Source organism: Equus caballus, chromosome 24 (genome assembly GCF_041296265.1).
Source record: "Equus caballus isolate H_3958 breed thoroughbred chromosome 24, TB-T2T, whole genome shotgun sequence".
NCBI classification, from domain to species: Eukaryota; Metazoa; Chordata; class Mammalia; order Perissodactyla; family Equidae; genus Equus; species Equus caballus.
In genome coordinates this window covers 55,727,121-55,744,742 of record NC_091707.1, presented here as the reverse complement: position 1 = coordinate 55,744,742, position 17,622 = coordinate 55,727,121, and the positions used below count along the sequence as shown (strand labels likewise).

The 17,622-nt window shown below is 45.3% G+C and overlaps 1 protein-coding gene across 1 annotated transcript in view; it reads right to left on the bottom strand.

Moving 5' to 3' along the window:
• The window catches only part of LOC111770414 (uncharacterized), a 41,812-nt gene that overhangs the window by 13,593 nt on the left and 10,597 nt on the right, over positions 1 to 17,622 (bottom strand). Inside the window, exons 11-14 of the mRNA XM_070249453.1 lie at positions 16,196 to 16,346; positions 15,879 to 16,000; positions 15,535 to 15,599; positions 9,110 to 12,243 (exon numbers count right to left, since the gene is read on the bottom strand). Coding sequence (XP_070105554.1) covers positions 9,110 to 9,195 — 86 coding nt within the window. The 5' untranslated portion in view covers positions 9,196 to 12,243; positions 15,535 to 15,599; positions 15,879 to 16,000; positions 16,196 to 16,346. The remainder of the gene's footprint in view (positions 1 to 9,109; positions 12,244 to 15,534; positions 15,600 to 15,878; positions 16,001 to 16,195; positions 16,347 to 17,622) is intronic.

The following is a 17,622-nucleotide window of genomic DNA, read 5'->3' as shown; positions in this document are numbered from 1 at the left end:
CGATAACAGGACCTATGGCATCGTAAGAGCCAACGGGAAGCCTCCAGGAGAGGGGCGAGGCTGACGGTGGTGGTGGAAGACCCCTGAGAAGCTGGAGAGGTGGTGCCCAAGCTCAGGCCGCATTTGCCATTGGGCCAGGAGTTAAGTCACTTCCTCCCTCGGTCATCAGGGAAAGAGAAGCTGTGGGGAAAGGCTAATGGTGGGAGCTGGGGAGGTCATTTTGATGGCTTTTATTTTCTCTGTACCCCTGATTGGAGAGGAAGTCACTCATGTCCGCCATTGGTACGGGAACTCCTCTGAGCGAGGAAAGGATCACACCGGCCTCAGCTTTATATCCTCGGTGCCCAGAATCAGGCATTCTACAGAATAGGGAGGAAGAATGGACAACTCCGAATAGCAGAGATGGATCCTAAATGTCCCCGTCGTCCTGGACAAAGTGACATGCATCTTCATTAGCCTCCTGGATCTCAAGAGAGGTGGGCAAGCCCATCTCCCCCACCCCATGCATCCCAACATGCAGACACCCAGCCTGGGCTGAACATCTCCTAACCTCAGACGGCTCGCAGCTGGTGGCTGGTGGTCATTCTCGGTTCTGCAGGCCCCAGTCATTGCTCCACTCCCTCACCTGTCCATCTACTCGGCCATTCTTTCAACAGCATGTCAATTCACCCGCTCCTCCATGCACTCGTCTCTCTCTCAGATCCACTCCTTCCTACACTCATTTACGCCTTGGCTAGTCGTCTTTGCACTGACTGGCTCACATAGCCTCTCAGACACTCAGCTGTGAATATGCCTTGGACAGCCATTTGCCCCATGCGGAGGCGGAGGCTGCCCTGACTCAGGGTTCCTGCCTCCTAGGAGCTCACAGTCTAGATGGGAAGAAGACGGACCCTCAACCCACACACTGAGAGGAGATCACGGAAGTGTACAAAGTGGCAGGATTTCAGGTTGACACAATCTGTAGTCCAGAAACAATAAGGAGTTTCTGCTGCTGCAGAGGAGGCCAGAGCAGAAAGCAGAGAGGCGATTCTCTCATCCCAAAGCACAGGGCTCACGGTGGGGAGAGGAAGTAGAAGGCACAGTGACAAAACCCACTCACACAGTATCATTTGGAAGGGTGTAAACAGGAGGAACGGGGAGATATAGGAACAGACGGAATTAATTGCACAGACGGAAGTCAGGTTGTTTTTTGCCATAGAAAAATTTGGATGTAAGCATGGCATAAAAAAAACCCTGAAATGTTAGCACTGATAGACTTAGACACTGGCTGTGTGCTTTCCGAATCACCAGAGAAAATTTTAAAAGAGAAAAATGTACTCTATGTAATAAAAGACTGCAGGAAAGCAAGGAGAAAAAAAAAATAAAACAAGCATTAAGTGCAATTTTTTACGTCCCAACAAGAAAACCAAGAAATAAAAAGGAAAATGGTTTATACCCCCTTAAAAAGGGGATTTTCCCATTCAAGGCAAAAGCGTCAAATCCACACTACAAGTTGTCTATTTGAGATGCATTTCAAGTATATTATCTCGAAAAATTCAAATCCAAGGGATGAGCAGAGACAAACAGGAAAGCCTCCATTTTCGCACACTGACTTTCAGGTGGTCTACACGACCCTGAGTTGACATCTCACAACTACGGAATTCACACAGCCACTGACTGCCAGCAATCGGCTCCCTATCGACTGCACCCAAGTCCTGCATACATGGCAATTTGTTCAGTGTGTTTGTGCAACTGCTTTAATATCTCATCGCAGAGACTTTCAAAGGGTATTCTGAGAGGCATCTGGGGTCCCGCATGTCTCTATAGGAAAATGCCCACAGTTTGAGGTCACTGCCTGGCTCCAAACAGGGCAGCTTGGATTTGATCTATTTTACTTATCTGGCTTCTGGGTAACATTTGTTCTGAATAAAGGACTTGGCTGCATCTGAAAACCAGTATTTAATTACATTTTGCTTGTGTTGTTTCCTAAAGTAAGCAGAAAATGGAAAAGTAAAATTGCTGATACCTGTGGTAAGAGCATAGATCTCATACAGACTTAAGAAATTAAGACAAAGACGGAAATCATTAGGCAGACCCAATGTGGCCAATCTTTAGCCTCAATAATTGAATTTAAGGCAGTGAACCATGTGTTTGAAAAGACAAAGTTTAAAGAACATGCATGGAATGCTAGAAATTGCTTGAAAATGTGCAGAACATCGTGCTCTCGAGGAGCAGAATTCTTTGGAACGTGCAAGTCTCTGGTTCAACTTTCAAACAACACTTTGCCTTGAATACAGGCTTCCAAAAACAGTTATACAAGAAACTAGGGTTACCTAACTCAGAAACACAAATGAAAATAAAGCAGAGGTGCTTCTGTAATTATAAGTACCCAAGAGCAAAACCGTTAGACTGGTCGATGAAAACCACCCCTCCGAGATGGAAGGTACAGTCCACAACAAGGACACAACATTCACAAACATTGACATTAGGAATAAAATAGCAGCCAAAAGGGGAGAAACAGAAATGCAGTTTCCAGAGCTCTCTCAGTCCTAAAGTCATCAAACAGGCAGAAAGTAAATGATGAACATGCCTCAAATCAAGAGGAAAGCAACAGCATCATTAACAGAAAATGAGAAATCAAGAAAAGATGCTTACTTCATCAATATTAGCTTACACTATTCAAAAAGCTCTAACAAATGTAATGAAACAGAAAATAGATCAATGTTATAAACTACGACAAACAGATTAAGATTATGGTTATTTATAGATTACTTCATTCTTCACTAAGAAAATCCAAAAGAATCAACTGAAAAGCTAGTTAAACTAAATGTCTTTACACTAAAATCTGTACCCTATCAACAAGATGCACACCTTACTTTTAAAGACCATGAAACATTTACAAAATTGATTATATAGGGCACAAAGAAGACATCCATAAATCCCCCAAAGGAGAGTTTGTATGTCCACAATCTCTAGCCACAATGAAGTATAACCACAATTGAATAAAAATGTATAAGCAACAACACACAACCCAAACAAATTAGAAATTAATTAAAAAATAAGCTCTACTTTTGCACATTTAAGTCAGATAATCATTTCTTCTAAGAACAAGAAGAAATGAAAAGCATAATTACAAATATTTAAAAATACTGAAACTTGTGACATGCAGTCAAAATTGCAACCAGAGGCAAATTCATAGCATGAAATGTTTTCATTATTAAAGAAGAACAACATAAGGGATATATGGACAGATCCATAAAACAAGCTTAAGGAAAGTAGAAAGAAGGGGTCAATAAAGGTAAAAGCAGGTATTGTTGAATTTGAACACATTAATACAAAAACAGTTGAATTGATAAATTAGTCCAAGAACTGATTCTTTGAAAAACCTCTAAAATAGACACTCTAGCTCATCTGATAAAAAAAAAAGAGATAAAGTACACACATACAAAATAAAGAATGACACAGGTGATATATCATAGAAATAGATAAAAAAATTTATTATAAAAATACTATTTATAATTCTGTGCTAAGAAACTTTTAAATCTCTGAAAAATAGATTATTTTCTAGGGTTAATTAATAGCTTTAAAAAAAATCACTGAGCACTCACTATGTGCCAGACATAGTGCAAAGTACTTTATCTCTTTAATCCTCACAATGGCCCTCTTAGCTACAGGCTCCCATTTTATCCATTTAACAAATGAGGAAACTAAGAATTAGAGAGAGGACATAGTTTTCCTGAGGTCACATGAGAAATGACAGAACAAGAATTTGAACCCAAGTTGCCTGATTCCAGTGCCTGCACATTTAAACAATGCGCTACATCAGAAAAAGAAGCCAAAATTCTAAGGATGTAGAAAATCTAAAGAATCCAATAAATACAAAAGAAATAGGAAACGTTGTCAAAGAATTACCCCAGGAGAGTTATATGGGTGAGTTCTTCCAAGCTTTCATGGAACAGATCATTTAAATGATGTATATATGGTACAGAATATAGAAAAAGATGGAATGTTCCCTAATTCATTTTACAAAGCCGGCATAACTTTGATACCAAAACCAACAAAAAATAAATTTGAGAAGTCCTAAATGAAACGCTAGTGAAGCAAGTCATGTAGTATATTAAAAGAACAATATACCATAACCAGGTAGAATTTGATCCAAAAATGTTTCAAAATTATGAAACATTATTATAATTCATTGCATCAACAGACCGTCAGAGAAAAACAACACAAATATCTCTATAGGTATCAAAAAAGCATTTCATAAAATTCTAAATCCATTTCTGATTTTAAAGATATATATGAACTAGAAATAAACACTTCATTGGCATTATAAAAAACACATAGCCTAAAAGATTATTTGTCATCATACTTAGCAGTAAACCAGAAACAAGAAAAAGATTTTCATCATCACCAATTTAATGTTTTGGAAGATCTAACCAATGCTATAAGACAAGAAATGGAAATAGAAGAAACAAAATATTGGAAAAAGTAGCAAAATTTGCATTTTATAGCTATGAAGGACTCTTTACCTAGAAATTCCAAAACATTCGACTAAAAACTTGCAGAACAAATGAGAGAATTCAACGAGGCAGCCCATAACAGTAAATATATAATCCCTCCCCCTACATACCAGTAATAACCAGTTGGAAAATATAAGAAAAGGGAATAAATTCACAATCAAAGCAATACTTAAATTTCTTGAAATAAGCTTAATGACAAACTGCGAATTTGTCAAATTTGACAAATTGTGAATATGTATATTAAACTGCAAAATATCAGGCAAAGTCCAAATATCAAAAAACATCAGTTCCCTTTAATTTACCATTTTAAAAAATTCCACAGAAAATTTATAAAGAATGTTTTAAAATTCACAATAGCGCTAAAATTCATCAGGAAGAATAAACAAGTGAGACTAATCAAGAAAATGTTGAAAAGTAAGAAGGGAGGAAGACAACTGCTACTAAACAATAATACACATTGTAACAATTCAATATGTTAAAACAAAGCAGCACAGGGGTAAGAATAGACAGATTAATGGAATATAGAAAGGCACAACAAGAAACAAAAGCATATAAGTATCTAGCATGTACTAAATGTGGAAATGGGACAGACAGTTATTTGTCACAATAATTAAGTTAATGGATTAAAGGTTCAAATATAAAAGATAAAATCAGGAAAGAACTGGGGAAAAAAAAAGTGACCATATGAGCTCAGAGTAGAAAAGGACGTTCTAACCAAGAAGAAACTCTATTAAAAATTAGCGATCGATTTTAGAACATAAAGCTTTTTTAAATAAAAAAATTAAAAGCTCCACAAACAAATGGAATGGCAAATGAAAAGTGGGGGGAAATTGGTAATATATGAGAGAAAAAGAGTTACTATTCTTATTTTAAAAGGTCTTACCAAATGAAAATAAAAGATGAACATATCAATAAAGAGAAATGGTTAAATGACTTCCAGTTTAAATGAATGTGGGAAATTGAGATCAGTTGTGCACCTGCTCGCCCTCTTGACACTGTGCTGAGAGTGAAGAGATTTTCATTTTGGGTCTAAGTACAGAGGAACAAAGACAAGAAGAGAGGCGTGATTCAGAGCTAGGAATCCTAAACCAGCAGCAAGGAAAGCTGAAATAAAGTCCGGTGTATTCCATGGAATCCACAGAAGTCTCAGGAAGTGACAGGTACTTTGATGTGGCAGGAAAATCTGGGTCTAAATAGGATGAATTGGCTGAAAGTGTCTTTAAGAAGGCAGCTCCCCAGATCCTCACCCATTGGCCAGAGCGTTCCCCAACTCTGAGAGAAGACTGAAGGTGTATTACATGGAGACAGTGGAGCAGAGGTGACTGCAGCAGAGATGCAGGCAGGGCTGAGGGCAAGAGTTTTAAATTAAAAGGATGAAGATGGCAAAGTTTTACAAGCTGGACATTGAGACCACCTGGTCTTCCTCCACAAACCTCCAGAGCACCAGCAGCAGAAAATACTCCACACCAGAAAGTGAAAAACCTTCTTTAAAGCGAGCATCTGAGCTATCCAAAAGAAAAAGATTTAAAAATGCTAAAACCTGGGGTTCCACAATAGTAAGTCCAGCCAGCTCACTCTACAGTAAAGCCAGAGCTCGCAAGGCCATACAAGAGCTTCCCAACAGCTCGTGAGTGTGCTTGTCTGTGTGTACTATATGCACCCAAATCCTCCATAGCCCTATCTCCATCATCTATCTCCATATCTACCTATATCACCAGAGAGTTAAGAAAAGCAACATAGAAGTTAGAGACATACACACACTTGGGAGAAAAAAAAAAACCTTGCAGACTCCATAAAAAAACAGAAAATTTCAGAAAACCTAATATTATCAGGGATATAAGAAGCAACTGCATCCATGAATAAAACACTATAAAATAACATTTAAAATATAATAAAAACCTTGAAAATTAGAGATTGCAGAAATGAAAATAGGTTAAAAGTCAATGAAGACAGATATCGCTCAGGAAGAGAAGAAATGAAGAGTTGAAAATCAGAGGAAAATTATGGGAATATTAAAGAACCAGAGAGATCCAACACACAAACAATCTAAGTTCCAGAAAGAGAAAATAGGTGAAAGGACGTTAGCCAAGCAACTGTGCAAAAAAAATGTCCAAAACTGAAGGACACAAGTTTTCAGATCAAAAGGGCCTGGTAAAATGGATGAACGGAGATCCATATCAAGAACCATGCACATGAAATTTAAAACACTAGAAGACAATGAGAAAATCCTACAAGTTCTGGAAGGGGAGGAAAAAGAGCACAGACAAGGGATGAGGAATCACAGAGACTTCAGACTGCTCATCAACAGCACTAGAAGTGAGAAGACAATTACTCACACTTTCGAAATCTGAGGGGAAAAACGATTACCAAACAGAATTCTATACCAGCCAAACTATCACCATCAGTGTGGACACGTTTTCCTCTTCAGATGTGAAAGATCTCCAAGAATTTACCTCCCACGAACCCCTTAGGAAACTACTAGAGGATGCACTCTAGCAAAACAGCGGAGTAAACCAAAAAAGCTTACACAGGTTTTACAGAATTCGAGATCCAACCAAGGAGAGGGTCAAGGGAATCCTCGGGAAAAGAATGAGGGAGGATCCCAAGATGAGGACAGGAAACCCAAAGATCAACCAATCCAGAAGAAAACAGGCAAGAAGGCTCCAGGAAGAGATTTTTTCAAAAAGATTAAACACATTAAAAAAAAAGAAAACACTAATGTGTTTGAATGTGTTGAGAGGTTTGGGAGAAATCTGTGAAAATTTCATTAGAAACTAACAAATCAATCAAAGAAAGAATGAAAAAAGAAACAAACAAAACACAAGGTAATTATTAACTCCAGAGCAAACAGAAAGTTGGGAAGGAGAGGTAAAGAATCATAGTGCTGTTGGTCAGGCGTCAAGCGTGTTTACACTGTTATAGTAACGTGAACACTGAATACTGATCAAACTAAAGCTACGAGCTAAATATATTGAGAGGATGCGGCACAGAGGTCTGCTTGTGTGTGGGGAGGCCAAGGGCATATGTGACAGAGTTAAATCCTCATCTTCTATGGATGAGAAGTCAAGACAATGCCTTACGCTAGAACAAAACTGAGACGTAGAAAACTAAGATGTTACTTAGAAAAATGGATGTAAATGTCAAGAGAATCAGTTCCAAGAGTTCAAAGCTGTCGGTTCAGTGGAGCGGGTCACGGGACGGAGGAGCAGGGCTGAGGACCGAGGCTTCGGCACTAACCTCGTAGAACTATTTGACTCTTAAAATGATGTATCTGCATGACTTTGACAAAAATAAAACTAAATGGATAATGCAAAGAATCTGAACTGGCAATTCAGATGCAAAGAACCAATAAAGATATGAAGGAAATGCTCTTATCACGGGTAATAACAACTGAAATGAAAAGAATGAAATGCCATGCTTTGACAAATTGGCAAATGTTAAAAACCTTGATAATTCCCAGAGAAAAAGGCACTTCTTAAACTAATTCTGAGAAAGCAAGGTGGTGGAAAGGTTAAGGAGAACAACTTGGCCGTAAAAATGCTCACAGCCTTTGACATGGCCATTCCACTTTTAGAAAGAAACTGCAGGAGACACATCAGAGACACATGTGAAGATGAATAAACAAAGATGCTCACCCCAATTCACACAATCCAACTTTTAAAATTATCTAAACACCTGGTTAAGAGTGGACCAATTAAATCAATTATGATGTAGTCATTTGCTAGGATACTATATAACCATTAAAACATCACAAGATAGGAAATTACTTAATGACATGTGAAAACATTCAAGATATGTAATTAGGTGAAAAAATTAGGATGATAATGATGAGCCCATTAAAAAACATACATATGTGTATACACACACACACACACACACACACACAGACATTTATGTGATTATAGAAGAAAACAAAAAACCAGAGGTTGGTCACCAAATGTTGGCAGTGGTCATCCTCGAGTGGTGGGACTAGGGTCAATCCTATTCTTCCTTTTGTTCTTTTCAGCATTTTACAAACTTTTACAATAAACATGTATTTCCTTTTTAATGAAGAAAAATATTCCTTTTTAGAACTATTACGTGCAATAAATTTTAGTTATTAGTTTAGGGTCTTTTACAGGAAAAACTCAGATGGCTTCCACTTATCACATTGTCCATTACGGTAATGAGTTAACAGACTGTAATTATCTGCATAAATTAACGGACTCACTTGGAGCAGAGGTGAGAAGGTAACCCTGAGCCCCAACCCAAGCTGCCAAAAAGGACGCTAGTGATGGGTCAGCTGCGAGCCGCTTGGGTGGGACCAGAGACAAGGGTCAACTATCCGGGGTCGAGCCCGTGCTGAGCTTGCCCTTTCACTAGTGACACCTTGGGCAACTTTCAAGTGACTTCTCTGGCTAGCCCTGCCCTCCACTCAGAGAAGCAGCTGCCAGAAATGGCCTGGCCTCTGCCTGCCAATGCTCCAGGTGGGCAGTGCCCGCACTCAGGCCCCTGTGAGGCCTTCACCCACGCTCCAGCCCATCTTTGATTGTCTGTAGTCTTTACGTCATCTAGACTTAGTCACAGGCACACACGCCATTGAGAGTGTGACCAGGAGAAGCATAACTCACCCAGCGAAGCCAGGGCTCCACCCATCAGAGGTGTCTTCAGGAAGCCTTGTCCTGGAGCAACCACGCCTCACGGCTCCAGGCTCCATGCAGAAGGACCTTCCAAGACAAGAGGGCCGAGTCACAAAACCAAATGCAACTGTTTGAGTGCGTGTCTGACCAAAAGGGTATAGGGAATGGGTCAACACTCCCTGAGGGGTACTTTGGGAATGGTGAGGCCCAGCAGCGGGGACATGGAGCTGACCAGAGCCGGCCCTCAGGATCCTAGTAATTCAATGTGAGACACAGCTCTGGAACGAAACACAGCAGGTCTGTTGGGGCAATCTTGAGCAGCACCAGGGGGTCTCTGGGGGACAGGGAGATCCTCCCAGAGTGAGAGAGCTCACAGGAGGTGTGAACTGGGAAATCACAGCAAACAGGCTGGAGCAGGTGGAGGAAAGGAAGGAGAGGCAAGGGACCTCCGTTTCAGGACTAACCGGGACATGGGTGGAGATAAGGAACACAGGGGTCCCCGGGACGGGCCTAGCAGATCAGCACGCTCAGATGGCAGCCCGTTGAGTTCTCGCTATTGTTAATATAACTATTATCACCTGTGACTCCAGGTACACACAGAATTGGACTGACGACAGCCTTTATTCCATGAACCAGTCATCACTGGTCCATGAAGGCTCTTCTACTATCTTTACTCAACTTTTCAAAGATTTAATGCCCATCCATACACCCACCATGGCTCCACCTCCGACCTAGAACGCTAGCAGGGACTTGCACCCCCCTGTGCCGGGGGATATTCCTACAGGCCCGTGGTCCTGTGGCTCCCTGCCACCTTGATGTGGAGGAAGAGCCCCAGCCTGGCTCCGCCCCCAACACTGGATTCAGGAGCCATGCTTCACCATCTACTCTGCTCCTGTTAATACAACTATAGCCCCGCCTCCCCGGCCCAGCAGGCCAGCTCAGGCGGACTCTTCTTAACGTGGAAGAAATGACTGGTCTGAAGGCGGAGGAACAGCCTCCCAGTTGAGGCTCTCCCCAAGGTCACGGAAGAGGGGATTTGGGGGCTGGTGACCACCAAGTGGGCTCTGGGGTAGGCGGCAAGCTCAGGCAGGCCTAGGGTGGCCCTGGACCCACCCTCCCTTGATGGGCCAGGCCAGCAGCAGGGCTCTGAGCTCTGCAGCGGCCTGAGTTCTGTGTATTTTGAAACATGCTGTTTGGGGTTCCTGTGGGGCTTTTATGAAGGGTCACCGAATTGGTAGATGTGGCCAGGAAACTGTGTAAAGTTCTTTCATCCCGATGAGCAAGCCATGAACATGAGCCGCAGTGCTCTCAGGCGGGAAAGAAGATGCCGCCTCCAGCCCCACTGACGGAAACAGCAGACCCCAGGCCCCGGGTACTGAGCCCCCTTCTGCCTCACATTCTTCGGCCTGTGCATCCCGGAGAGAGACCAAACTTTGGGGCTGCTGTGGGGACATGGGACACACCCCGGACCTGGGCGCTGGGCTGGGCACATCTGAGCCTCAGTTTCCTTCTCTGTAAGAGGGGCTTCTGCGAGGTGGTAAATGTAGCAGCACCAACGGACTCCGCGGCTCTCTGGGGGGCCATGCAGGGGTGGGCTGGGGGTCCAGGAGGGGTCGCTCCCTCCCTGGTTTCTCCAACATCTGCCCAGCACTTTCTAGCTCACCCTTTTCTTTGGTGCCCGCTGCACCCCAGAGAATAACCCCCGTGTGGTGGGGCCTCGTCTTCCAGCCAACCCCACCCTCTCCCATCCCCAACTCTGCCCCTACTTCCTCCCAGTGCAAATCCAGCTCTGGTAGCCGCAGTCCCCAAGAAGGGAGGGTGAGGAGAAGGGGCCTGGGAGGACAAGCCAGGAGCCCCGCAGAGTGAAGCACTCACACCCAACAGTCCCAGGCGGCCCTGTCACTCTCTCTGTCTTCTGTGACACCTTTGGTGACCTCCCCCACACTTCAAGTATGGCCTCAGATCCGAGGGAAAAGAAAATATAATAACTGGCCCCAAAATTACGAGTGAGGATCAAGGCTCTGGAAGGACAGAGAGGAGGAGGGTCGGGACCAGAGTCAAATGGAGAGAAGTCTCCTCTCTCCCCAGACGGCAAACGGTGATGGCAGAGATTCATGTCATCATCCTTTTTCCATTTTTACGGGTGGGGAAACTGAGGCTAAGCTGGGTAGTCATTGGCTCCAGCTCAAGGCTCAGATGGAGGGAAGAAGGAACCATCACCCTTTGCAAAGCTCGCTGGAGGACAATGAGATCCCCTGTGAGCCTGGGGAGCCTGATGGAGGGAAGATGTGGGGACAAGAAGGCAAGTGGAGATAGCCTTTATGTGAGCGAGAACTGGTGGCACCTTTGAGAGAGAGAGAGAGTGTGAGGTGTGTGTGTGTGTGCTTGTGTACATGTATGTATGCATATATATATTTTGTGTGTGTGTGTGAGGAAGACTGGCCCTGAGCTAACATCTGTTGCCAATCTTCCTCTTTGTGCTTGAGGAAGATTGTCCCTGAGCTAACATTTGTGCCAATCTTCCTCTACTTTGTGTATGGGACGCCACTACAGCATGGCTTGATGAGCGGTGTGTAGGTCTGTGCCCGGGATCCAAACCTGCAAAGCTGGGACCACCAAAACGGAGGGCATGAACCTAACCACTACGCCACGAGGCTGGCTCCTGTATACATATTTTTAATTGGACTCATCATCATTTTAATTGGACTCATCCTAATTTTTTCACCTAACTATATATCCTGAATGTTTTCCCACGCCATCCAAGAGCTTCCTATCTTGTGATGCTTTAACAGTTACACAGTATCCTAGCAAATGACTATAACACAGTAATTGAAGATTTAGCAAGGGAAGGGACCAGAGACTAACACGTGTGTTAAGAGTCTGACCCTCATCTCAGACGTGGTGTGAACTCCCGACGTGTCCCCGCATGCTGTCTGCCTAGCAGACCACGTACACACTCCCGGGCCAGCACCACATTCAGGGGCCGAGGCTCGCTATTAGTACATGGCACATCAGGATTTCTGACAAATAAATGAATGAAACTCCTTCCCTTTTACCGACGAAGGGCGTGAAGGAGAGCTGGAGGACACCGGTGACTTCTCCAAAGGGACAAACTGCTGTCTTTCCTAGCAGAGAAAAGAAAAAAGAAGTCAAAAGAAAACAAGGGACAATGGAATCTCCCTGTCATGGGGGCCAGTCCAGGGCCAGGGTCCACTTGCTGAGGACAGCAAAGGACAGTGGGACAGCCAGTCATGAGAGCTCGAACACTGAGAACTGGTCTCCGGGACCATTGAACCCCGTGTCCCGCCCCTCTAACCAGCCGCATCCGTGATCCCGGAGCGCCAGCCTCAGCCCTGGCTCTGCGTGGTGGGTACCCACTGAGGAGAAGACTAAGAAGAGCACTGGACCTGGAGTCAGGGCTGCCTGGGCCACACTGTGGCCCTGATGGGAGCTGCAGTTCAGTGGTCAGCTTGCTCATCTCCACAACAAGGAACTGATGGCACCCACTTTGGGATGAAAGAGAAAACTTGTGGCCGTGCCTGGTGACAACAGGCATAATGTCACGTTATTATTCTTTCTCCTCAGTCCCACTTTGTGCCTCCTCGCGGGGGGGGGGGGGGGGGGTGAGCTGCCAGCCCCTATGGTCCCCCGAGCTGGGCTAGACGGTCCCCTGGGCCTGCCTCAGAGCATCCTTCCCCCTGGGCCTGGGCCAGGGCCGCAGTCTCCTCTAGCACTCACACACTCGTCCCACTGATGTCAGCACCAGCTCAAACTCCCCCTGGGCTTCAGGAGGGCTTCAGGCCTCAGCCGAAAGCTTGAAAGAAGAGCTAATGAGGGTGACCGAGCTCGCTCAAGTTTCCTCAGAGAAGCAAAACCAAACCGCGGAATTCTGTCTTGTGAGCCATCAGCCTACTCAGTGACAGCTGAAGGTTTGTTTTCAATCATCCCTTCCCTTCTTTGAGAGGAGGCCCCAGCGACCCCCACAAGCCACACTCAGCTCTGGCCAGTGGCCACGGGGTTTCAAATTTTGAAACAGGCCTTTTGCAAAATGTCCACTTTCAACCCCTAGTCCGATCGCCCACATCCTGTCCAAACTTCCTGGGGGAGTGAGATTTATTTAAGAAAGGAATAAAATCCCCATGTTCATGCCATTGAATGAAAACATGCTTCATCCCCGGCAATTTCAAGGATTAAGGTTACATATCTCTTAATGAGTCACAGGCGGAAGGCAAAGTGGAGTTGGCTGGAGAAGGAGCACAGGCCTCAGTAATGAGGAGGTGCTACTCTCCAGGGCCAAGGACCCCAGTTCTCTGCCAGGGATACAGTTTGTCCCCCAGTATGGCCTGACAAGCATTCTCTTGTACATTCATTCATTCCTTCATTCAACCAGCATTCTCAGTGATCGATCAGCTACCCTGCACAGGTTCTCTGCCGGATAGTGGGGGGGGGGGGGCGGTGCGGGAGTGGTCTGAGGCACCCAAGACCGAGCACCCACAGCTGGGGAGCTACAGGTCTTGGAAAGGCAGGCCCCTAAACAGATCGCGACCAAGCAACAGGACAGGTTTCTCAGTGGGGGTCAAGTTCAGGCGGTGTGACAGTTCCAAGTGTGGGGTGCTCATCCCACCTTGGAGGGGACAAGCCCTCCAGCTACCAAGCCTTATGAGGAGAGGGCTAGAGGATGAGATTGTGCAAAGGCACAGAGACACAGACACATGCAGACTCGGGGCGGGTCTGCCAGGTGGCACACGAGGCCAGGGAGCATGCAGTGGGAGGTGTGGCCACACGCCAAGTCATGAAGATCCTTGAGTGTGAAACCAAGAAGTCTGGACCTCACCCTGGGGTTTCCGGGACTCGTGAGAGCTCTAAGGAGCAGGGGACTCTTCCTCATGCATTCTAGAAAGATCGCACTGACTGCAGTGAAGAGAACAGCCTGGAGGAGGGGGCAGAGAGACCAGGTCAGAGGCCGATGCCAGTCTGAGACGAGGGAAGCCTGGACTGACGTGGTGGCGGTAGAGAGGAGAAAGGTAGACTCAACGGGCTCCCTGGAGAGATGCTGACGGGGTAGGATGGAACACTGGGGGCCGGGGGAAGGAGGGAGGCACCAGGGATGGTGACCGCAACAATGTGAGCCCAACTGCTGGGTTTCCATCATGAATGTTACAGTCCCATTAGCGACAGGATGCTTTCCAGGCAGCCATTAGGAGAAACCCAGAATGAGATGTGGCAGAGAAGGAGAAAAGGTCGATACGTATTCCATTCTACCCTTAGCTTGTCACTTGGCAACACATCCAAGAGGAACACCTCAAAGTTGGCAGGGCACTGACGCTCAGCAGAGCCTGCCTTCTCAAGCACGGGGCTTGAGTGAAACGCAAAGTGTGCAGGGTCCCAGCCGCCCAGGTGGCAGCCAGGCAGCAGCCACAGAAAGTCCAAATCCACTGGTCTCTCGCCTCTGAGGATGTCTGAAGACCCCGCTGACCTGACCCCAGGGAGCCAAAGCCATGAGCCAGCTCCGACCACGGCTACAGCCTTGTCCTGCTTTCAGTGTCTCCCCAAAACACGAGAGAGAAGCAGAGGGAGCTCATCCTGAGGGTCAAGCCCAGCTCGGCTGGCAGGTTAACGACCCCCGGCCCCCTGGTTCCCCAGCGCTCATCACAAGTGTCATTAAGTAATTTTGCCATGAACACGTGTTTAAAATCTCTCTCCCATCTAAGACTTGGAGCGCCACAGCGGCAGAGAGGGGTATGTCTTATTTCTTGCTATTTATCACCCAGCCTCTGGGACCACAGAAAGGGCCCGATATTTTTTTGAATAAATGAAAGGATGAATGATTAATTCACCAAACATTTCCTAATGTTTAGACCTTGTGATGGGCTCTAAAGACACAAAAGGAAGACCCTGTTCTCCAGAGGTTCCTAGCCCTTTGGGAGAAACTGGCAGCTCATAATTAACAATGAACGTGGGTTCTGTCAGGGGTATGGATGAGGATAAATGAGTGAGAAAGGACAAATTTGGACAAAGAGACGTGGGAGGCCAAAGGACAGGGCCCGGGACTGTGAGAGTGAGAGGCAGGTGACATTTGTATTAGGCTCAGCATAAAGCCGAGCAACCAGTGGCAAGTACCAGACTAAAATTAACTGGCAACTCTTGAACGCATTTACCCAGGAGTTCTGGGGAACGTGAGAGCCTAACTCCTGTCCCCGGATCTGCACATGTTGGCCGGTCCAATCTCAGACACCGGACCAAAGCCATGGACACTGATCCTGCTGCCCACCCTCAGCATTCAGAGGGCCCACCTGCCACCAACATGGCCCAACTCCTCGTAGGAAGGGCGGGAGATTTCCCAGATGGGAGATAGTCAACCTAGAAGATTCAAAATTAGGGTCCCAGGTGTCCACAGCTAAGAAGGAGGAATCTACCTGATTCAGTCTGAAGTAGAAAGGCCAATGGTTTGAGCTGAAATCAAATCCTCATGAAGGAGGGGCTATATTCCGGGCCAGATGACGGAGTACCATCACCAAGTCCAAAGGAAGGATGCAAAACCAGGATGGAGCCAGGGTCCAGAGCCAGCCAAGAAAAGAGAATAAGAGCAGGGGTCGGTGTCAGGCATACAGTGGGCGCTGAAGAAACAACTGTCGAGGGAAGGAGGGAGGGAGGGAGGGAGGGAGAGAGGGTTGGAGAAAGGGGGGAAGGGTGAGAGGGAGGGTAGGTGGGTGGGTCTTGGGCAAATGCCCCACAAGGAGTAAAGGTGTCCCCTACTCACTTTTCTCGTTGTCTGTCCCTGGTAGAAGGGGAGGTTATGCTGCCTTAAAGGTGCGTGGTCTAGGCTGGCCTGTCCCATCAAAACTGGCATTCTTCCAGAACTTAGTTGAACTCTCCATTCTTCTGGAACAGAGGAATTTGGGTATCACATCCATTCGGGAGCTTTTAAATAAATGCAATTGAAACCATCAATTACAGCTACTTTGGGTAATTTTTGAGGCATCTATTCCTTCCCAGGTACCATACTATGTACATGATATGTATTGTGTCACGTAAGGGCCTTACAATAAGCTCTTGTTAGGCAAGTTTAATTCTCACCACAATCCAGCCAGATAGGCATCGTTATCCTCATCTCACTGACGAAGCTGGAGCTGTACAGCCAGAGGTGCTTCACATCCACCCCAGAGTCCCACAGCTAGACCCAGGAGGGACTCAGTTTGCTTGGCAAGGCAAGAAGCAGGCCCACTCGCTGGAGGCACAAAAACAAGATGGGGTTATTTTCGATCTCCTGTCTTGGCAGAGGCAAGGGCAGCTTTCGGGAAGCCCCAGGGCTTCCATTCCACCATGCCAAGCCAACGTTGCCCAAGGATGGGCCAACGTCCAGGGCAGTCAGAACTGCCAGTATCCTGTCTCACCGTCTGGCAGTGGACACAGGAAGCTGGACTCAAGGGAGACGCTGGGCTTGCGTAGGAGGATGCCACAGAGCATCTGACACACACGTGCTTCCCCACAGAACAGCTCCCAGACCATTCTGAGAAGGGCCAGCCTGGTTCCACAAAAGCACATGTATTTTTAGTTATTCGTTCATTCATTCAGCGATAATTCACTGGGCGCCTCCTAGACTCAGGGCTGGGCAGGAGCTCGGGATACAAACAAGAATCTGACCCCGTTCCTGGCTCTCAGGATAGTTAGTTCAGTGATGACATGTAAACAAACGACCATGATGGAGCAGGATGGGTTGAAGTGTCTATTATGTGCTGTGAGGTTGCGGGATGGCTAACTTTCTTTGGAGTGGTCAGGGAAGGAATCCCAGTGTGAGTTCATTCACTCATTGCCTCACACATGGATCACTAACTCACTCATTCATTTATGGATTCATTCCCTCATTCACTCATTCACTCACAAAGCAGTTCATTTATTCCTAGATTACATACTCATTTATTGACTCATTTACTCACTCACTAATTCATTCTTTTATTCATTTTTTCTAATATATTCATTCCTCCAGCCATTTGCCTATTCATTCCCTCATTAGTCTCACTCATCGACTTATTTATTTACTCATTACTTAAATTATTCAACTTTTTCCTTTTTCATTCATTTATTAATTTATTCATTCACTCATTTTTTTAATTATTAATCAATTAATTTGGTTACTCATTGACGCATCTACTTATTAGTTGATTCATACATTGACTCACTCATTCCTTCATTCTCTCATTACTAATTAACTTTCATGTACTCATTAATTCATAACCTCATTCAGGGACTCAGTTATTCATTCACTCATCCGCTTGTGCACTGACCTTCCACCTATTGACTCATTGACCTACCACCAGTCTTTCCTTCATCCACTCACTGACCGGTTCATTTATCACTCACTCATTCACCTGCTGACATTTTTACTTACCCATTGGCTCATCCACTCATTAATTCATCATGCATTTGTGCACTTATTGACTTATTCAACTCATTGCAGATTTGTTCACTCATTTGTGCACTCCTTCACATTTTCATTCATTTTT